The sequence below is a fragment of the Lepidochelys kempii genome, chromosome 6, assembly GCF_965140285.1.
Source record: "Lepidochelys kempii isolate rLepKem1 chromosome 6, rLepKem1.hap1, whole genome shotgun sequence".
NCBI lineage: Eukaryota > Metazoa > Chordata > Testudines > Cheloniidae > Lepidochelys > Lepidochelys kempii.
In genome coordinates, this window is record NC_136385.1 from 45,456,039 (window position 1) to 45,479,851 (window position 23,813).

The 23,813-nt window shown below is 41.5% G+C and overlaps 1 protein-coding gene across 2 annotated transcripts in view; it reads left to right on the forward strand.

The window, feature by feature from the left end:
• Window positions 1-23,813, forward strand: part of LGR4 (leucine rich repeat containing G protein-coupled receptor 4) — a 125,568-nt gene that overhangs the window by 71,968 nt on the left and 29,787 nt on the right. For both annotated transcript variants that reach the window (XM_073347792.2, XM_073347793.2), the window contains exons 3-4: window positions 9,391-9,462; window positions 11,661-11,732. In XM_073347792.2, coding sequence (XP_073203893.1) covers window positions 9,391-9,462; window positions 11,661-11,732 — 144 coding nt within the window. The remainder of the gene's footprint in view (window positions 1-9,390; window positions 9,463-11,660; window positions 11,733-23,813) is intronic.

Here is a 23,813-nt window from a genome sequence, read left to right on the forward strand (position 1 = left end):
ATTTATCTTACCTACTACTGCCCCAAAATCCAATCCTTTGGGGCAATGGGCCACTTCCTGAATTTGTTCAACTTTACAACAATGGGATACTATGAATGACTGAATTATTCTGAGCGCACTAGTCAACCAGCGAGCTTAGATAATCATAACAGAGTGGTTCTTGATAGTCATATAAATGCAAAGGTTTTCTCTCCCTCAATATTTTATTCCTTGGAAGCACTGCCCTATTTGTGGTTCCTAGGCACTATGGTAATACAGATAATAATAGGAATGAAAGAGAACCTAACATCATTAAGTAGTTAAATGTAATTTGTCTTACTCTTACAACTCTGAGCTGTACAGTCTAATGCAGCAGTTCCTTTAGTGCAGGTTATAAGTAGCAGTTCCATCGATGTAGCAATAGGATGCCTGTGATGAACACAGAGGAAGTACACTTTCGTCAGTTGATACATAGGTGTCTTTCAACCAGTCGCTTGCATGCCATATACCTGCAGGAGCTAGTGGCATTAGGGCCATGTCTACACTACAGCAGCACAACTATGGTACTGCAGCTATAGTGCCGTCATGTGGGTGCTTCCCACGTCAACAGAAGGGGTTTTTCCATCAATGTAGTTTATCTGTCTGAGAGGCAGTAGCTAGGTTGATGGAAGAATTTTTCCGTCAGCCTAGCCATGTCTACACCAGGAGTTAGGTCAACCTAGCAATGGCACTCAAGATGCAACATTTTTCACAACCCTGAGCGCATAGCTAGGTCAATCTAATTTTTAAGTGTAGACCAAGCCTTTGTAATCTGTATAGCAGTGTTACTTCCCAAATAGCATGTCTTGAATTGATGGTGCAGTACCAGCACATCAGCATTTCTGTGCTCTCAATGTCATTTTTTGACGTGTTGACCTCTTGAGTCAGTACTCTCGGAAGTGACTTTGATAGTAAGAGATGAGGTTATCAAAATGCCTGGTGTAACCCTGCCACATTCCTTCATCTTCAAAAGTATCTTTAAGGCAATTGGGAGCAGCCCTTGTTGCTAATTAGCTGCATTAAACACTAGCCATTATCAACTGAATTCTCTGTAGAAAGCAGTCTGCTTGACTTATTAACAGCTTGACTCACAGGAACTGTCCTTGTCTGTCTATGCCCTTCTCCTCAGTGGCTGGCCTGGGGACTCTCCCATCCATTTTCTTTTTAATCTTTTTCCCAGGCTTTGGGGGCAGATACTTCCCTGCTGGAGCCTCCAAGTTATTCAGGCACACAATTTTATTTAAAGTTCCACTTACTTCCGGCCAAGGAGTTATTGGTTGTAGTGATTTTTCTGAACAATGCAGGACACTACTTAGTTCTCACCTCAGGTTGGGTCCTTGCAATACTCCTTCCCCTTCCTGCCTGAGAAGTAAGAGACAATGAATTAACTTTGTGTATTATGACACTGGCAAACACTTAAGACGAGACCATTGGGCTAACTCCATATATCTGTGTTCTTAGCAGAACCACTAAGTGTGATATTCTGGAGAGTTTGGAAGTGTCTAATTCACTGTATTTTGATGTCAGGAGAACAGACCATGGGACAGTGTGTTGAACAGGAAATTCTTAGTGATTCTTTCATAGCGATGTTTCTCAGTAAGTGCATGATTACAAACCTTCCTCCATACGTCAGGATGCTTAATTTTTCAGCTCAGAGTGGCACATGAAATAGCCAAACTCAATTTTTAAAAAATTTCAGAAAATAAAAGGTGAAAGCGTATTTAGAGCCAGAAGTGATGACAGCCAGAATAATCTGCAAAATATTTGCAAGGTTGTACGGGAAAGTAATGTTACTGAGATTTTTAGCAGCTGTACCATTCCCTGCACTGTCGTTTATGGTATAAATATTTGCATTTAATCAAGATCTTTTGATAGCTGATTTCCTTCTGCTTCATCACTCAGCAGCATAACTGTATTTTTCATTAGTCTTTTGCCAAAGAAATTAAGGGGATACCAAAAAAACAACTCTAGGCTAGACTGTGCATTTTAGTGCAGCCCTTTGGAAAGGGCATAAGCTGTGCTGCTTCAGGAAGAGCCTCACAAACCACTGAACCTCTGAGAGGCCTGATTCTTCCCAGGGTCCTCTGTTGTTATCAGGGTGGAGGAATTTGCTACAGTCCATTTGAAGGTGTAGGACTGCCTCCCCCTGGCCCCACCATGGAGCCGGCCCGTGTTGTTGCCAAGCCTGGCAGGAGGACAATGTCCCTTCTGTTTCCTGGGAAGGGACATCTGATGCACAACCCCTGCATTCCCCCCAGCACTCACAGCAAGAGCTAAGTAGCCTTAATGTAATTATCCTAGGAAGGGACTCTTTACTCCCTTGGTTGGCTGTTTTGGGGCTGGTCAAAATCTAGCCCATGAAGACTATTCTTGACGAACTGGAGAAAAGAGTTTGATTTCTGTGTTAAACTATAGATATTTAGGGACCAGTCCTTCAAGGTAAGGAGAACTCCTTTGAGGTGTGGAGTTGTCATCCACTTCCATTGCAGGGAGGAGGCACTCAACACCTCGCTGGACTGGGTAAATATTGTACTTTTTTTTTTTTTTACAGCAAAATTTAGCTCCCACCCTTTTTCTTTTAAAGAATTTTCAGGGGTACTAAGCAATGATGTATTTTTTTATAGTGCAGGAGCCCTGCAGACATGACCTGAAGTAGGTAATTCTGTCATGTGTGAAGAAATTTTTGGAGACTTTCTTGTATGATGACGTCACACACAATAAAGCACTCATATTCATCACCTAACCGTCTTCCAGTAAATTTTATTTCACTGAAAATCTGTGCAATAGCAATTATGCGACTGTATCTGTTGGTGATAAGTACGCATACTATATCAAGATAAAACAGTCATAACCCAGCTTTTATGTGCCAGACTTTGTAGCAAGGCCAGGGCCGGCTCCAGGCACCAGCTTTGCAAGCAGGGTTTCTGGGCGGAATTTAGAATGGGGAGGCAGTCCGTGTCCCGCAGCGGCAATTCGGTGGCTACTGCTTGGGGCGGCAGAATTGGTAGAGCCGCCCCTGAGCAAGGCACATCTGAAGTACACATATAGTTAGTCAAAAAGCCCATTAACGGTGCATGTAAAATATTGTTTTTGCAACGTAAATAGTCTCCACAAACTTCAAATAAGGGCAGGATTAACTGGTATGCTTCAGCTATTTTTGGGCCACTCCATAAAGCTAATTTAACTAGCTGATCAGAGCAGGTTTATAGTGGTTTTCTACCAACTCCCACTTATGCTGAAGATTCCTGCCCCCTCCCCATCCCAGCAGTCCTGACATACATCCCACCGACCACAGCCCCCAACATCACCCACTTAGAATCATAGAATATCAGGGTTGGAAGGGACCTCAGGAGGTCATCTAGTCCAACCCCCTGCTCAAAAGCAGGACCCATACCCAATTAAATCATCCCAGCCAGGGCTTTGTCAAGCCTGACCTTAAAAACTTCTAAGGAAGGAGATTCCACCACCTCCCTAGGCAACGCATTCCAGTGTTTCACCACCCTCCTAGTGAAAAAGTTTTTCCTAATATCCAACCTAAACCTCCCCCACTGCAACTTGAGACCATTACTCCTTGTCCTGTCCTCTTCCACCACTGAGAATAGTCTAGAACCATCCTCTCTGGAACTACCTCTCAGGTAGTTGAAAGCAGCTATCAAAACCCCCTCATTCTTCTCTTCTGCAGACTAAACAATCCTAATTCCTTCAGCCTCTCCTCATAACTCATGTGTTCCAGACCCCTAATCATTTTTGTTGCCCTTCGCTGGACTCTCTCCAATTTATCCACATCCGTCTGGTAGTGTGGGGCCCAAAACTGGACACAGTACTCTAGATGAGGCCTCACCAATGTCGAATAGAGGGGGACGATCACGTCCCTCGATCTGCTGGCAATGCCCCTACTTATACATCCCAAAATGCCATTGGCCTTCTTGGCAACAAGGGCACACTGCTGGCTCATATCCAGCTTCTCGTCCACTGTCACCCCTAGGTCCTTTTCCTTTTCCACTTGCTTCCAACATCCAGGAGCAATGCTCTGGACTGGTCTGGCAACACTACCTCCCTAGTTTTGAGACATCTCTCCCTTGGTAAAGCTCTGATTTTTCCTTCCAGAGACAAACTGACATGCAAATAGATGGTAGCTAGGCCATGACTACGCTACAGAGCCTGAGCTGACACAGCTATGCTAGCATAGCCCTCTAGTGTAGATGCAGCATAAACCAACAAAAACTGTTTTTCTGCCTGCTTAGGAATACCACCTCTACGAACAATGTTACCTATGCCACTCTTCTGTCGGCGTAGCTGAGTCTACACTGGGGTTTTTGTTGCTATAGCTACGTCCGCTGTTCATGTGGTTTTTTTCATACCCACTGTCGGGGGGAAATTTCTGTTTTGGCATTAATACCCATATGCCCATCTTGAATTTCTGGCAACAACAACTAGGAATCCATCTTGGCTGCCCTTCTTCCCCCACTTCAGGTATAGTTTCCCACCCTTTCTACCGAAAAGGTGGGAAACCAAGTAGCCATGTGACATGTCATCTGCCCGGGAACAGCAGGGCATATAGGGGCTAGCACGCCAGAAGGACGGGGCTGCCCATCTGAGTGGCTGAGTGCTGGACCACAGCAGTGTGGACTACTTGGGTGCGTAAGCCAGAGCACGGCGCCTTAGGGTGGTGAGAGGGTTTAACACACTTGCACGCAAGGGTGAGCTGCTAGGGGCCACTCTCTCATCGGGATCTTACTTGCACCTGCGATGACGCAGGGAGGGAGAAAGAAGAATCACCAGCATCAAGCAGAGTTATCGCCTGCCTCTTGCCTGAGGTCCACTCTTCACCATATTGAGCAACCTGATTGGTTCCAGACCTGATTTGTGTCATGAGGCTCCAGACGCAAGTTGCGAGAAATGGTAGGGTCCTTTTAAGTCTTCCATACCCCTCACTTGGGACCTGTCTTAGGGAGGGAGAAAACCCTTTTTGGTCACAGTCAGTATAGTTGTAGTGCCACCTTTACCTATTTACCTTACTAACCTGTGTTGGGAGTCCTTTAAAGTATACCCCGTTTACTTGTTTAACTGTTGTTGGTCTAATAAACGTACCTGTGTTTTACTCCTGCCCTGCCTTGTTGGTTTTTATTTTGTGCGATCTTAAACCCCGATGATAGATACGGGTAGGGAGATGAATCTCTTGACTGGTCTCCGGCCTTCCTACAACCAGTCAACACTCTGACACAACATAGCTATGCCAATAGAAGTTAAAAGTGTAAATTGAGCCTGTTTGTGTGTGTTTTTAATTTAGTTTGTAATCTTCCACCAAAAATCCTGGGCATGGCTCAAACAATCTGTTGATCTTCCATTCATTCCTTCTCTAACATGTGTTAAGAATAACGTTGAGAATCTGACTTCGGGCTTTTCAGTTACAGCACATATGCAAAACAAGTGAAGATGTGGGACCCCCCCCCCCATTTCTCTTTGGCTGGTTTTGAACGAAACCTTATTCTATGAAGAAAAATATCCCCATCCTGATCGCTTCAGCAGAAGAAAGTTTGTTAAAATGGTGCATAATATTTTAGTCTTAGCCAACTGGGTAACCATAGTTGGAACCTCCTGATGAGAAGCCATGGTCCCCAAGGCTAGTACACGCATGATAAATGTATATTTGGAAAACTGATTCGTACAGCCTTTGCACACTTGGCCAGTTGCATCCTGTCTCCTGGAAAGTTGCCAGACTTAAGCTAAACGGAAATGTAATGGATTGCAGTTTTTCTGTTGGTTGGTTGCAACAGGCTGAATAAACAGGAGTTGCCTTAAGGTAGACTAAGTATTCCTATTTAAAGTCACGCAAGCCTTGCTTTTGCTTCATTGCATCTTGTTTCTAGTGCACAATATGTTGCTTCCGTGACAGTGGATGGTATTGGTGTTCAACTTTTTTTTTTTTTTTTAATAAAAAATATTGTAGCAGATGTTTGACCAAATCCCAAAGCAACTGCTGCTGTTCATAAATTTGTGGGGAATGGTGGTTTTTTTTAAATAAATGCTAGATTATCAATATCAATAACTGTCAGCTGATATAACTTGGGGCTATATGTTCAGTTTGTTTCTGTTTGTGTAAGAGTTTCTGTTTTGATTTTTAAAAATCAGTTTGCATTTTCTTTTAATAAATAGCTGTGTTTTGGAGCTAACTGGCAAAATGCAGGTTCATAAGTGCTCATACACTTTGCAGGGAGCCAACACATTTTATACATATTAGTTCTCAGTGCATTTTTTAGGAAATCATTAAAAAGAAAGACCTGCATGCTTTTTCAAGAAAAAAAATGTAAAATCTAAATTTAATACAAACCATTTACAGCAACTGGCTGGGAAACATAGCATTGAACTTATTTGTTTTTCATTGCCATGCAAGTTTTTCAGTTGTTTGAATTCTAAAAAATAAAAAATCATGAGATTTAAAAAAATTTATTGATCAGTATTAGATCTTCTAGGTTTTTTGGCCTTCTGGTGTCAAAGCCTTTAGACTGCACTTGGGGCACGTCCTCAGTTTTTCTCTGTAACCGGAGGGCTAGAAACTGATTTTAACAAAAACAAACAAACAAAAAAAGCTGAGTGTCTTGTGTATTTACCTGTCTCCAGGAAACAGGGCTTTAAGAACAACACAAGGTGACAATGTGACTTGCCATAAAATTACAAGAGTTTTCTCTTGTCTTATACTTGCATTGTAAGCAGTTTGGGGGCAGGGACCATCTTTTTGTTCCATGTTTGCACAGTGCCTGACACAATGGGGTCCTGGTCCGTGACTAGGGTTTCTAGGTGCTAGAGTAATGCTACCAATAATACAGAGTTGGCAACACTGCATACTTGTACCTCTGCAGTTTGTTGTATTTGAGAGTGTGGGAAAGAGTAAGGTTTTTTTGAATCTGGAAAACAGGTACAGCAATTAGCACAATGGGGCCATGGCCTTGATTGGGGCTTTTAGGTGCTACTGTAATTTTAAAAAAAAGTAGTGTGCCTGAACTATGCATATTAAAATTCCAATCCTGCTAAGTCTTTGTGACTTGAATAGTTCCATTTATTTCAGTAAGACTTCTTTTCTTGCATGCTTTTTACACTCTTGCTTCCATCTTTGGAGTATCAGGGTCTACAGCTGCAATTCTTCTGATGGATTCTGACCATGACTACGTAAACCATGTTGTCAAACCTTAGACCTGGGGGGTTTATTCATGCCACCAGAGTCCCAAGTGACATTTGTGGAACAAATTCACAAAAATTATAAACTCCCTTTTTCTTTGGCTTGCTAGTACATGGACACGGATAACACTTGTTACACCATCGCCTTCCTGTTCACGAAGGACAGTCACTCCTCCATTTGTTTATATACAAAAATATTATTGTTGTCAGGTGGACTGGAAGCTAATTAATATGCAGCAGTTTATTATGGCATGCATTCAATCATAGGCAGATTTCCATAGCAGACAGAATTAATGTCTAGGATGATCTGTTACACACAGTGAGAGATTACAAAGATGAGATGAACAAAATAGTAATTTTGCTACCTTTTTACCACTCTAAGACTGGAGTGAAGAAACATAAGAACGGCCACATTGGATCAGACCAGTAGTCCACCTAGCCCACTATACAGTCTCTGACAATGCCAGATGCTTCAGAAAGAGTGAACAGAACACGGCAATTTCAAGTGATCCATCCCCTGTTGTCCAGTCCCAACTTCTAGCAGTTGGAGAGTTAGGGATAGCCAGAGTATGGGATTGCATTCCTGACCATCTTGATGAGCAGCTATGGATGGACCTATCCTCCATGAATTTATCTAATTCTTTTTGAAACTCAGTTATACTTTTGGCCTTCACCACATCCCATGACAATGAGTTCTATAGGTTTTACTGAGCATTATGTGAAGAAGTACTTCCTTTTGTTATTTTTAAACCTGCTACCTATTAATCAGGTTGATGGGTTTGTTGCTATTACTGTAATCTCCCCTTTAGAAACAATATGCTAGTGTTTTCCCCTTGATGCTGGATCAATTTACAATTCTCTGGAACAGAGATGATCATTTGTAATCTGCTCTTAACTTTTTTTTTTTTTTTTTACAAAGAAAAAGTCAGAAACAATTATTGTTTTGTATAAATGATCCCATTGTATGTTTCCATTGTATAATCTACACTGATGTCTTCAGATCTCAATTTAGATAATAAAGCAAATAAGGAAGCTAATATTTTGGCTGACATGATCCTTTGTTGTAATGTTCTCATTCTTTGGCAGCTAGGGATTACCAGGTGGCCTGCATTTTATCTTTTACCTTAATAAAATATCTAGTGTCGCAAATATTAGGAGCTCAGCAAAGTTAGACCACGCAGCAAGTACCCATCTGGAAGTTGGCAAAAGGTTTGAAGAAAATACAAGGGGAAAAATAAGTAGCTGAAATTCTGTTGCTTGAGTGTTTTTTTCACCCTGTGTTCTGAAGAAACTTCTATACTTATTATAGTGATGATTAATGTTAGTTTGTTAAGGTGGATTGCATTAGTATCTAGGAGAGACTTGGCCCCATTGAAATCAATGAGAGCTTTGTGATTGACTTCAGTGGACCCAGGCTGTCGCCCCGAATCTAGTAGTGAACATCATCTGAATTTTAAGATGTTCAGCACACACCTTTTTCCACATCCTTCTGTCTAGCAACTAACTCTTGCTGCTTGACTGCATAGTTTCTTTAGAAGCTGGTGGCTAGATTAAAAACGTGGATAACTGAGTATTCTTTTCACCTAAACTATGCTGGAAGCCTCAGGAACATATTGATAGCAGTTAACTCATTTTTCAAACCCAGGTTCATAAGAAGAATCTTAACTCATCCATTGGTGTGTTAGTTTTACATTTTCAGTCTCTCCTTTAATTGCTATAAATAAGGGGCTGAAGAATGAGGAAGCCTTCTGATTTTTTTACAGGATTATGTTCTTGGGGTGATACCAGACTTTATTGATTTTTTGAGCTAGGGTGGCTGGGTGGGAATATAAACATATTCTTAAATTATCATAAAGGAAAACCTCAAGTTGGAAAGAGTCTGTGTGAGCGCTCTCTACTTTCTGAGAGCTGCTTCTTCATGTATTGCATTAATCCGATAACTATAGTAAAAGTAAGAGGAAAGTATATGATTACATGGGTTGATCACAAATTTGGCTCCAGATAAGTGATTTTAATGCATTATGCTTTACTGAAAATGTGTAATTGTGAGTGAATGGTGGTAAATGTGAGGATCGCAGATATGGTATAATCTGATGCAAGTTTTGATGCATTGATGGTTTCATCTATTAGACAGTATTAGACAGTAAAATATAGTGTATTTTCAGAGTCTGAATTATTATTACAATTTTTTTCCAGACGACTGGCTGGCAATGACCTTTCTTTTATCCATACGAAGGCCTTGTCTGGGTTGAAAGAACTCAAAGTGCTGTAAGTAATCAAATTTTAGAGCTTCACAGCTTGCTGTGTACTTTCTTCTTGCACAGTCAGCATGTTTACTGATAGGCTGGACAGAAACAGAATTTTTTGTTCAGACAGTACACTAACATGAAAATCTTTGCTGCTTTGTTATTTTTTCCATAATCCCTTGGGAGTGCTAACCTTGAAGACGATGTGCATTCAATAATAAAAACAGTTGTCACCTGGATTAAACTGTAATTATTACATTTTATTGGAGTAATAATGTTTGACTCCCAGATATGTCTTGTGGTAGAAAAATACTAACTGTTAGACCACAGGGTGTGTCTCTTTTTCTCCTTCCTCTCTGGCTATCCAAAAGAGAGAGAAACAATGGACCCAAGAGGGTTCAGAGGAAGCCACCTAGGCTTTTCTCCTTCTATCCCGTCAGGAGTTCAGATGCTACTGTAATGTATGTAGTATGAGAGCCTAAATAGTTTTGGGGTGCCATTCCAACTCCCTTAGAAAATATATAACACTGCCAGTAACTCCTATAACTGAAATTGACCAGTAGAGGGATTTCTAAGCGAGGCAGTGCCACTGTTGCTGTGCCCTATTTGTCCCCAGCAAATGAGAATATCCACTACAGCTGCTGCTCTACAGTTAAGGCTGAAACTAGCTTCCTGTTACAAACCAGATTTTAAAAATGAAACCAATCTCTGTCCTGAAGTTTTAGCGCTTGGGTAACAGGGGTGCGTTTAAACGAAGACTGGCCCAATAGAGCAGGGATACAAAGAGGATGAGAGAAAGGCCCCTGAGGGGAAGAAAGGGAAATCTTCAGTGAGGAAAGAAGCATAGGCCCAGGAGTAAGAGGGGAGGACTGAGAAACTCCTCATCTGCAACAGTGCTACAGGCGGTTTTGTAAGGTAAATGCAGGGAAGGTACTCAAAATCAGCCCCTATAAGGTATCTGAAGTACAGGTGCCAGCACTTTCCAATGTGCCAGGGGGTGCTTGATCCCTGGCTCTGTCCCAGGCCCCGCCCCCACTCCACCCCTTTCCACAAGGCCTTGCCCCTCCTCTTCCTGCTCTGTTCCACCCCGTCCCCTGAGTGTGTCATGCCCCTCCCACCCAGCACCTCCTGCATGCTGCGAAAGAGCTAATCGTGGGAGGCGTGGAGAGGGAGGGAGGGGGAGGCGCTGATTGGTGGAGGAGCAGGGGAGCCTACCGGGGGTGCTCTGCACCCTCCATTTTTTCCCTGTGGGTGCTCTAGCCCCAGAGCACCCACTGAGTCAGTGCCTATGATCTGAAGCTGGGCATCCAACATTTTTGTCAATTCTTACAAAATTTAAACCTAAGTATATTAGTTGACTGTTAATGTACTTGCATAGTTACACTTACACAAACCATCTATTGACCCGTTTCATAACAGCAAACAGATCAACCATTAAAATGCTGTTGATAAAAAATATTCTTCACCGCGACCAAAAAGTTGTCTTATAAGGTAACTTATAGAATTGATATAACTTAATGTAGCCTGTCACTACCTTTCTTTAGAAATCTCTCTATAAAATCAACAATGTACATCCCACAGTATGGTTCCATTATAGAACAAAATGGAGGGGCAAAGGTAAGTGTGGGTGAGGCTATAGAGAATGGTGAAGAGAACAGGCTGGATTCCTGAATAGTTCGTTGCAGACTCTCTACCATTTTGTATTTTTTTGCTGACATTATTCACTAACATTTCTGTGTGCCCAGAAATGCTTTATAATCAGCACACTATGCAAATGCAATTATTAAAATAAATTATACTTTGGTGCCATTTTTCTAGAAATAGAGGAATCAGTAGAAACAACCATGAAAATGCAAGCACTGGTAAATAATAAAATGCCATTTATTGGAGCAAATTGAGCTCCAATGTAAATTGTTGCAGCTCCCAATGAAGTCAAGGGGAATTGCAACAGTTTATATCAGAGATGATTTTGGCCCATTATATTCAAGAAATCTGGCCCATTGATGTAGATTGTTTAATTAATGGAGTGATTGTGTAAGTAGCTGAAGCAAGACATTTTCACGATTATTTTAAAATTGTCGTTGAGTATTTTGTCTTAATTCCAAAATGCGTTTTCTTGTGCAAAAAGTCCACTAACGAGGAATATGATCTCTTATGTCAAATAGAAGATACTTTAAAGATTATTGTGAAAATCTTTCACTAACAAAGATTTTTCTACAGAACCCTACAGAACAATCAGCTGAAGACTGTACCTAATGAGGCCATTAGAGGACTTAGTGGTTTACAATCCCTGTAAGTTTTTTTTTTATTATTCCTCTTCCCTCTCTCTGTTGATCTCTCTTCCACTTCTGCCCCTGCCTCCACAACCCTATATACATATTTGCTGCATTCTAGAATACATTGAAATGCAATGATTTATGTAAAATAATGCTTGTGGGCTTAATATGTTAATTTGAAGTGGAGCAGAAATTTCAATCAAACATAGAAAGGAATTTCGCAATGTTATCTCTGAAAAGAATAATTTCATAAATCCGTCCATAAGAAAGAATGTAAATACAGTGCAGATATGGAAGGTCCACATTGGATGGTCCAGCATGTCCTAAGGTATTAAGCAACTTAAAGAATTGTGCAGAAGTTTGCGAGTCTTTCATGGTTGGGAGGACGCGTTTGCTGATTGGTTGAGATTTTTATAGCATTCATTTTAATGGAATTCATTTAAATCCTGTAGGCTGCTAAGGAAATCACCACCATTATTTCCAGCCACCCACAAAGTATCGTACAGGGGCTTTTATTATCTTGTGGCTTTTGGTGGTTTGGCTCCTCTTGCAGGGCATTTTGATCAGATCTTGATGGTCAGTTGCACCTCTGAACAAGGTGAATGTTTTTCTGCCCTCTCCCTATCTACTTTCTGTTCTTCGCATGCCAAAATCCTGGTTTCTGCACAAAGGTCCTCTCCCCTCCAACTCTGCAGTTGGTCATGGAGCACCAGTTACAAGTTTTGCACAGCTGCTTCCCCACTCCATAAGCAGGGATCTTGGGCACTGCAGTCTCATAGTTGTGATCCTGTGGGCTGTGCTCTGCTATGCCCCTGCCTTTTCTCCCCTTCTCTGGAAACCAAAAGAAACTGCCCCAGACAGTCTAAGGATTGGCTACAGCATGCGCTGCTGTGGAGCAGTGGGTTACAGCGTGCAAGTGTGTGGCATTGACTTATGCAGCCTCCCCCTGCTGTTCTGCTGCTTCTTGGATGCTACACACACAAAGGTGGTTGGGGTTGTGGGCAGAGCTTGAGCACAGCAGAATACAACATAGGCATTTCTCAACAGCTGGTGGTGAGTCAGTCTATAGACCATCCAGCCTCTGTGGATCCAAGAGTAGGGCTGATACGTGCTATCCCCAATCCCCATCAGTTATGCAGCCTTTTCTTGATACACGCAAGTGAACCACTTTAATTTTCATGGGGAACTACTGTACATATCTCTGGAGAGATTATACTCCAGTGTATGTTATCTGCCTGAATTTAAAAGGACTACACGCTGGTGTCTAGGGATGTCTCATGCTAAGAAGAAAACACTTCAAATAATGCTTCATTGTTGTGATGTGCTCCTTATCGAGTAGAAAGTTCTTTTTTCTTGTTATCAATATTCTGCTGGTGTTGCAGAAAAGATTATATCCATTAATAGTCTCACAGTCTGGAATCTATACTTTTGATCTGTACTGAATATGCTTTTGTTTTCAAGTACATACAGCATTTCTGATTAAACAGTCCTCTGATTAAGCCTTAGATTATTTAACCCAGCAGTTGATGGTTTTGATAACAATTTGTGATTAAAAGGAAAGAAGAAAAACCCAAGGCAACAGCAGTGAATGAACAAATTAATGCAGAGCCATTCTTTATAATGTGTTTATTAAAATTAAATGAATGAAGTGAAAGTCACCCTAGCAGCTGTATTGGGGATGGATGAGTTACAGGTGATGTGAATGTTGAAGAGTTTGAAGAGGAGGACACTAACAAAAAAAAAAAAACCCTATTTTTCCCCCTTTTCAGATCCCAAGTTGAGTTTACAAGACTATCAGTTAGAAAATGTATTAAGCGTCTGGATGTCATTGAGCATAAATGTTGGAACCCCACAATGACATGTTAGCAGTCGCTTTTCAGACTATTTTTTTCTCTAGAGAGATGGATTCAAGTTAGATTTCTCTTTCACTCCACACAAACACCACAATACAAACACCACAACTTGTTACAGTTGGCAGCCACTTGATATCAACACTGTGGTGATGTTTTAGTTTGAGACAGGTGCATTGGTAGATGTGTACGTGGAAAAAACATGTAAGGCAAATTGTGCTGGGCCTTAGAATATACTATCTCTTTCGTGGATACTAAAGTTTCCATTTATAATCGAACAACAATAAATTAGGGATTGATCCTGCAAACCCTCAAGTCACAGAGTTCACAGTGGGCAGGATTGGGCACATAATTTCCATGTCAGAAAATATAAAGACATTGATATGAGTGTGCTTCTGTATTAATAAGATGACCTTTGACATAGGAATTTGCCCTAAAAAAAAATCTCTGGCCACTCAGCTGGGATGATCTTTGTATAAAACAGCTAGCTGTTTTCATGATGCATGCTAGAAAATTGCTGCTGACTTTTATTTATTTATATAATCTCCATTCAAAAACTACACGTTCAAACATCAATTAATGGGTTGTCTCTTGGCAGGCCCACAACTTGCTGTGAAGGAAGCTTTAAGGGAGATTTTTTTCTTGGTGAAGACACAACTTATTCTTTCCTTAACATTTCAGAATATCCTGATAACCATTTGGTTTGCGGTTCCTGCATAGCTGTATAGCTTTTGTTTTATTGCACGAAGATGCAGGCTGCATAGATAGTTGCCATGTTGTATGTGTTCATGATTCCCGTAAATGTACCTGGTTGAAAATAAATAAAATAATTACAGAAGCTTTACAATTCTTAATGTTTGCGTGATAGCTGGACAGTAGCCAGTGTGGTTCTGAATACACAGTGGCAACTCTATATTTTCTGTTGATATTGGCTATTTTCCCAAGTGTGTTTTCCTGAAGAAAGCTAGAATATGGTCATTGTTTATAAAGAGTGCAGTTTACCAAAATGAAGGGTTACAATGAATGGAAACACCTCAGAATGCTTTATCTACAATGATGTGTTTTCACATTGCAAGATGCAATGATGTCTTTGAGCAAAAACATGGCTCTCAAGTAAATTACCAAGACAAAATGTACCAATTTGTTTTTTCTTATCGAAATTATACCTGGTGTTAGGAACCTGTCAAATGTGGAGCCCAATTAATGAATTGCTTTTTGACTTACTGCCAAATATTAACAGTATATGCTTGTCACTTACAATGTTTGGCATCCGTAGCTTACACAGGTAGAAAAGTGACCTTGTTCCCATCTGAGATTAGAAATGGATGTGGAGAAGTTAGACTTGCTCAGGGTCACAAAAGGAGTCAGTGGAGGTGCCAAAGATGGAAACCGAAGGAGAGTCTCTCTTCCACTCTGACCCATATACACAGCTCCAGCAGCTTACAGTGGCTATCAGGAACCAATGGAGAATTGCCTGGTATGGGGCCTGCACAGAGCCACCGTAGGCAGCCCTACATGCCCACCTCACAAACCACAGCATCAGAGGCATGTTGGGACAGGAGAGTGGGTATCTCTATAGCACTTGCTGATTTTTGGGTTGTAATACAAATTGTAGGGAGTCCTTGGGAGGCTGCTGTAAATTAGAGCAACCCCGTACTACTCTGATTTATGCCAAAGGCCATGCCAGCCCCCAGCCAGTCCAAAATTTAAAGCAACTTTTACCAACTCTCTTCCAAGGATGGAGTCATAGCAGAGGATTTCTCCTCAGGTCCCCTAACTGTGTTGAAACCCTGACATGCTAAAATTATATAATGAACCTTGATATGCCTCATTTAGGTATGCAAAATAGAATAATCTTTTTATCCAAGGACTTTATAATGTTTTATAAAGTTGTATTACCCCATTATTCCACATAGGAGTGAAGTGAAGGGCTTGGCTCAGTAGCCAGAGACCCAGATTTTGCTTAAGGGATTTTGCTGTTCTAAAAAACCCAGACAGCATTGACCAATATCATTTTCCTGAAAGGAAAATTAAACTGGCCATCTTTAACGTTTTGAACAGAACGTTAAAGTTCTTCTCAAATACTTGAATATTTTTAAAGTAGCATTAAGTAGAAGCTCCTGCTTCACTGTTTTGCATGGAGTTATTTGTAGTGGAAGAGTTCAGGTGTGCTAAGTGGAGGGACAAGAGGCATGTTCAAGTTGGGTTAACAGACTACTCTATCATTTGTCCTTCAGTTACAGGAAAAGAGCTGTCTGCATATGGAGGTCAGTCCCTGCAACCTCGCTCCTGCTTGTTTCTGGTTCTACCATATTTCCATTTTTCCCGCAAGATCCTAACTTTCAACTCTATAAACACTGTGGCTGAGATTCTCAAAGCTGCCTAAAGGATTTGGACACTTAGTTCCCATTCATTTTAATGGGATTTGGGGGTCTAAATCCATGAGTCGGCTTTAAAAATCTTAGCCAGTAGCAATCAGAGTATCAGAGAAAGAAGTTCATTGTACTGATGACTTTACATAACTGCAGTACAGGAAATCCCGTTATTCTTCCAGCAGTGATAGACTCCTTCTGTGGCCTTCCCCTATATATATGTGAATAATTATTTTATTCTATAGTAGCTGAAAGCATTGCAATGTGCTGTAGCTAATAAAGGATTTTTGCTTATCGTCTTTATAACATTTTTACATATTAAGTTAGTGAGAAGTGTGAAAAAATATTCAAAGGTGTGTGTGTTAAAACTTAAATCACTTTTAAAATGCCATTATTTCCTGGCTTACTTCCTCTTAAAGGTTTCATAGTAGCAGCCGTGTTAGTCTGAATTCGCAAAAGGAAAAGGAGTACTTGTGGCACCTTAGAGACTAACACATTTATTTGAGCATAAGCTTTCGTGAGCTACAGCTCACTTCATCGGATGCATGCAGTGGAAAATACAGTGGGGAGATTTTATATACACAGAGAACATGAAACAATGGGTGTTACCGTACACACTGTAGCAAGAGTGATCAGGTAAGGTGAGCTATTGCCAGCAGGAGAGCAGGGGGTGGGAGGTCAAAACCTTTTGTAGTGATAATCAAGGTGGGCCATTTCCAGCAGTTGACAAGAACGTGTGAGGAACAGTGAGGGGGAATAAACATGGGGAAATAGTTTTACTTTGTGTAATGAAACATCCATTCCCAGTCTTTATTCAAGCTTAAGTTAATTGTATCCAGTTTGCAAATTAATTCCAATTCAGCAGTCTCTCGTTGGAGTCTGTTTTTGAAGTTTTTTTGTTGAAGAATTGCCACTTTTAGGTCTGTAATAGAGTGACCAAAGAGACTGAAGTGTTCTCAGACTGGTTTTTGAATGTTATAATTCTTGACATCTGCTGGTAATAGCTCACCTTACCTGATCACTCTTGTTACAGTGTGTATGGTAACACCCATTGTTTCATGTTCTCTGTGTATATAAATCTCCCCACTGTATTTTCCACTGCATGCATCTGATGAAGTGAGCTGTAGCTCACGAAAGCTTATGCTCAAATAAATGTGTTAGTCTCTAAGGTGCCACAAGTACTCCTTTTCTTTTTGCGAATACAGACTAACACGACTGCTACCCTGAAACGTTTCATCAGAGCTGTAGCTGTAGCTCACGAAAGCTCATGCTCAAATAAATTCGTTAGTTTCTAAGGTGCCACAAGTCCTCCTTTTCGTCCTGTTAAAGTGACACATTCCACTACCATTACTCATGTTGGATAGTACCTTATTCCAGGTTGTCCCAATGACTCATGGACATAAGATGACAGAATCTGTCCCCAAAAATCTGCTTTAAAAGACCTCTGTTTCTCTTCTCTTGTTTGTTCCTGTAGTGATAATGCTGAATTTTGACATGGCTGTCATTCCTCCAGCAATGTAACAATGTTGCATCATAAACAGAATTATGACTTGTCAGGTACAAGCAGCAGGAAGATTGGGTAGGGAAAGGTGTGGTGGGGGTGTTTTATGTTTAAATATCTAGCATAATAGAGGAAGCCCAATAAATTGCTTTCGGAAGTAAATGAATTCCCATCTCCTCTTGGCTCCTTCATCTGACTTGAAATGAAAATACATCTTTTAAATCAAAAACTTCAATTCCAAAATATCAGTGGTAGGAAACAACCTCTCATGTAGTGACTACAATGTCAGTACTCATAATTCACTGCGTTGGTGATCTAAGCAAGCCAAAGATGAAATGTTCCCTGTATTACTATGTAATCATAGTGTAGTCTTTCCTGCCATGCCAAGTTGTCAATTTCACTGGCTTTTTAATTAAGAAGGGTAGATTTGTTTGCATTAAAACATTTTTAAAAGGTGATATTTAATGTAGTCTTAGTTATTAAAGTTTGCTTTTCTCACTATACATATAATTTACACACATGTACATACGGATACACACACGCACACAAAATATTTTCACTGGCTTGGGTCAGTGAGACCAAAGCCCTGAGGTAAGTGGGAAAGCGGGATACCGGGAGGAAGCACAGGCAGGAATGTCTGTGAGGGGAGGGCTCCTGCCTCATACTGGCAATGAGGGGCGATCAACAGGTTATCTCAAGTGCTTATATACAAATGCACAAAGCCTTGGAAACAAGCAGGGAGAACTGGAGGTCCTGGTGATGTCAAGGAACTATGACGTGATCGGAATAACAGAGACTTGGTGGGATAACTCATATGACTGGAGTACTGTCATGGATGGTTATAAACTGTTCAGGAAGGACAGGCAGGGCAGAAAAGGTGGGGGAGTAGCACTGTATGTAAGGGAGCAGTATGACTGCTCAGAGCTCCGGTACGAAACTGCAGAAAAACCTGAGTGTCTCTGGATTAAGTTTAGAAGTGTGTGCAACAAGAGTGATGTAGTGGTGGGAGTCTGCTATAGACCACCGGACCAGGGGGATGAGGTGGATGAGGCTTTCTTCCGGCAGCTCACGGAAGCTACTAGATCGCATGCCCTGATTCTCATGGGTGACTTGAATTTTCCTGATATCTGCTGGGAGAGCAATACAGCGGTGCATAGACAATCCAGGAAGTTTTTGGAAAGCGTAGGGGACAATTTCCTGGCGCAAGTGCTAGAGGAGCCAACTAGGGGGGGTGCTTTTCTTGACCTGCTGCTCACAAACCGGGTAGAATTAGTGGGGGAAGCAAAAGTGGATGGGAATCTGGGAGGCAGTGACCATGAGTTGGTTGAGTTCAGGATCCTGACGCAGGGAACAAAGGTAAGCAGCAGGATACGGACCCTGGACTTCAGGAAAGCAGACTTCGACTCCCGCAGGGAACGGATGGCCAGGATCCCCTGGGGGACTAACTTGAAGGGGAAAGGAGTCCAGGAGAGCTGGCTGTATTTCAAGGAATCCCTGTTGAGGTTACAGGGACAAACCATCCCGATGAGTCGAAAGAATAGTAAATATGGCAGGCGACCAACTTGGCTTAATGGTGAAATCCTAGCGGATCTTAAACATAAAAAAGAAGCTTACAAGAAGTGGAAGGTTGGACATATGACCAGGGAAGAGTATAAAAATATTGCTCGGGCATGTAGGAATGTTATCAGGAGGGCCAAATCGCACCTGGAGCTGCAGCTAGCCAGAGATGTCAAGAGTAACAAGAAGGGTTTCTTCAGGTATGTTGGCAACAAGAAGAAAGCCAAGGAATGTGTGGGCCCCTTACTGAATGAGGGAGGCAACCTAGTGACAGAGGATGTGGAAAAAGCTAATGTACTCAATGCTTTTTTTGCCTCTGTTTTCACTAACAAGGTCAGCTCCCAGACTGCTGCGCTGGGCATCACAAAATGCCGAAGAGATGGCCAGCCCTCTGTGGAGATAGAGGCGGTTAGGGACTATTTAGAAAAGCTGGACGTGCACAAGTCCATGGGGCCGGACGAGTTGCATCCGAGAGTGCTGAAGGAATTGGCGGCTGTGATTGCAGAGCCACTGGCCATTATCTTTGAAAACTCGTGGCGAACCGGGGAAGTCCCGGATGACTGGAAAAAGGCTAATGTAGTGCCAATCTTTAAAAAAGGGAAGAAGGAAGATCCTGGGAACTACAGGCCAGTCAGCCTCACCTCAGTCCCTGGAAAAATCATGGAGCAGGTCCTCAAAGAATCAATCCTGAAGCACTTGCATGAGAGGAAAGTGATCAGGAACAGCCAGCATGGATTCACCAAGGGAAGGTCATGCCTGACTAATCTAATCGCCTTTTATGATGAGATTACTGGTTCTGTGGATGAAGGGAAAGCAGTGGATGTATTGTTTCTTGACTTTAACAAAGCTTTTGACACGGTCTCCCATAGTATTCTTGTCAGCAAGTTAAGGAAGTATGGGCTGGATGAATGCACTATAAGGTGGGTAGAAAGCTGGCTAAATTGTCGGGCTCAACGGGTAATGATCAATGGCTCCATGTCTAGTTGGCAGCCGGTATCAAGTGGAGTGCCCCAAGGGTCGGTCCTGGGGCCGGTTTTATTCAATATCTTCATAAATGATCTGGAGGATGGTGTGGATTGCACTCTCAGCAAATTTGCGGATGATACTAAACTGGGAGGAGTGGTAGATACGCTGGAGGGGAGGGATAGGATACAGAAGGACCTAGACCAATTGGAAGATTGGGCCAAAAGGAATCTGATGAGGTTCAATAAGGATAAGTGCAGGGTCCTGCACTTAGGACGGAAGAACCCAGTGCACAGCTACAGACTAGGGACCGAATGGCTAGGCAGCAGTTCTGCAGAAAAGGACCTAGGGGTGACAGTGGACGAGAAGCTGGATATGAGTCAGCAGTGTGCCCTTGTTGCCAAGAAGGCCAATGGCATTTTGGGATGTATAAGTAGGGGCATAGCGAGCAGATCGAGGGACGTGATCGTTCCCCTCTATTCGACATTGGTGAGGCCTCATCTGGAGTACTGTGTCCAGTTTTGGGCCCCACACTTCAAGAAGGATGTGGATAAATTGGAGAGAGTCCAGCGAAGGGCAACAAAAATGATTAGGGGACTGGAACACATGAGTTATGAGGAGAGGCTGAGGGAGCTGGGATTGTTTAGCCTGCAGAAGAGAAGAATGAGGGGGGATTTGATAGCTGCTTTCAACTACCTGAAAGGGGGTTCCAAAGAGGATGGCTCTAGACTGTTCTCAATGGTAGCAGATGACAGAACGAGGAGTAATGGTCTCAAGTTGCAGTGGGGGAGGTTTAGATTGGATATTAGGAAAAACTTTTTCACTAAGAGGGTGGTGAAACACTGGAATGCGTTACCTAGGGAGGTGGTAGAATCTCCTTCCTTAGAGGTTTTTAAGGTCAGGCTTGACAAAGCCCTGGCTGGGATGATTTAACTGGGAATTGGTCCTGCTTTGAGCAGGGGGTTGGACTAGATGACCTTCTGGGGTCCCTTCCAACCCTGATATTCTATGATTCTATGATTCTATACAACAAACTTCTCTGGCAAAGGTAGTGATGAAGTATGCTTCCTAACCAATATAGCTGTGCCAGCAAAAGCCCTCAGTGTAGATTCAGTTGCACCATCAAAACTACAATTTTACCAGTAGCTTATTTTGCTCTGGACTGGAATAAGCTATACTTACACAAGTGTAGCAGGAACACTGTGCCATTCATTATAGTAAGGCTATACTCGCACAGCAGTCCTAGTGGAGACCTGGCTCAAGTTGCTGTGACCCAAGACTAGACTAATGCATTATTTTGTAAGTTATCTTTATGAATTAATATTTTGATTAGATTGGGGGGAATAAAATCCTCATGCATCCATATGGGAGGGTGAACTGCAGAGATACAAAATCAGTGTAACCTAAACTGCTAGCAGTTTGGAACTGCTTGTGAGGGGATGGCTAACCTGGTAAAATGGGATAACCTATGTTTGCAGTGAATCATTCTAGCTTAATGGATACTCTGGATAAAAAAGGCTGATAGTGTTCTTGTTGTGGGTAATAGAGCTAGGTTCTGGTTAATTTGTCTACTCTGACAAAACGCATGCTGCTACACACAACTGTATTTTAGTAGACTTCACTAGACGTGATAGTTTGAAGAGGGAACATCTTAAAAATGAATGAAGACTGAAAATGCATGAGTAAAACTGGAGTTTTACTAATTGTATCATTACTATAATGATTCTGGATCAAAGATCTTTGAATGCAAAATTATAGCATTATCTCGGATGGATTTAAAGAATGATGGATTTAAGGGATAGATCAGTGAGCACCACTAACTATTTTAAGGTAATCAGCGTCACTGTGCTTGATGCAGTCCTTTTTTCTTTTTTTTTTTTAACTAACTAATCTGGGGGGATTTTTTCCCCTTGAAGTTTTCAATTCTATTTTGTTGTTTCTCCACTATTACTGAAGGGTTAAAGATTATCTGCTTATAAATGTAAATGTATATTAAACTAGAATTGTGCTGACAGGCTAGAAGGAAGGTGGTGGGGAACAGAATATTCAGCATGTTTATCCTTCTTGACCAGCAAAAGAAATACAAGTTCAGATACACTGAATTTGCTTCTCCATCCCTACATTTGTTAAGAATAGTAAATGTTTGAGCTGTGTGCTAAAGGAAATAAATGATCGTTTAATATGCGGCTGTTTAAATGTATTCCTTTATGGACTTTACAGAATTGTTGAGTGAGGTTTCCATACAGTGTGTGTACCTTCAGGAGCTGGTTTCACTTTAATCTGAATTGTGGGGCATTTTTTAGCTTCAGGAATCCCTTCAAATTTTGTACCTTATCTACTAATTGGGTTTACTTACATTCTAAATGTTTGAGTGAAGAATCAGGGAGTGAGTGATTTAGAAACTGAATGCATGAGCATCCTTTTTTTTTTTTTAAGCTATGACTGCAGAAGACAGTTGACTGTTCACCTCAGTAGTAGTCATTCCGATTGGCCTATCAGTTGTTTTATGGTTCTATTTACAAGACATGTGAGTGAAAGATTAACACCCAACACAACTCCAACTTGTCGAGATAACTTGCAGCAAATTTTAAATGTGTCAGATGGTGGTATTCCAAGATCATACATATGGAAAAACGTACCTGACAAACCAAACTTGTCTATTGAATAAATTAGTTTATGAAATACTTGGATATTTGCTGAAATCTCCATACTTTGAGTGGAGCAAATCCATGTATTTGTGTCTCTTAGTACTTGAGATATAGCGAGCAGCTGCTGGATGTAATGAGCAAATGGTACTTGTGAAGTCATTTTGTTAGAATATTTTTTAAAGTGCTTTTTCTTGACACAGTGGATTTAGTTGTCCTACATTCTAACAGAATTTCCATTGTATCCAGGCTTAACAGTACTTCACTTTGAAAATCTAAAATCTACTCCAGAGTTGTTTGAGTGATTTTCCTTGTGGTTTTTGAAGTAGCACTTGAAAGGAGCAAAGTTCATTACTGATTGCAATTGACCAAAAGTAGTTTAACACAAGTGTACACTCAGTAGTGATTGCCTTCTATTAATATCAACATTTAACTTTCCCTGTTAGTATAATACTGTTACATTTCCAGAACCATGTAAACTGAAGAATGGGGAGGGAGTAGTGTGATTGAAAACACTACCTGGAAAGAAAAACAGCAGCTCCTTGTGTTTTTTGAGAGCTTAGTTCTAAACAGATTTCTTCCATCTTAAAGAAAACAACACAAACAAAATGTGTGTGAGGGAGGGGTTTGGCCAATTGCTGGGAATACATTTATCATTAACGTTACCAAAATCATGCTTATGAGATTTTTGATCTGTTGGCCACTTTGGCCTGATGGATTTTGTTGGGGTTCTGTGGCCCGGATCTGTTAAGGGAGATCTGAAGCCAACCGGGGTGATTGATTGTTCTTTAAGAGATAAAATAGAGCTGTCAAATACCAGTTACAGGCTGGATGGAGAGTTGCTCAGTGCTGGAAGGGAGACTACAGAACTGGAGGAAGACTTGGATTTTGTTTTTTTCCCCCTCATGCTATGCTTTTTGCCCTCCCGTCCTGTCTTGCTTTACATTTGTCCCTCAGTTTTTCACCTCCTTCCAATCCTGCTGGCATCATGCACACCTGCAAAGTGCCATCCTGTGCCTCTCAATCAATCACTCACTCTAATTGTTAGTGCTCCCTGCTCTGACAATCATGCAGGCTTGCAGCTATGAACTGAGCATCGGTCGGGGGTGGGGGGGGGGGAATACAAATTAAACTGAGCATGAAACTCTCCTTTTGTGAGTGCATGACTCCTCCTTCCTGTCATGTTTCAGAAGTTAATGAAGGAAAGGA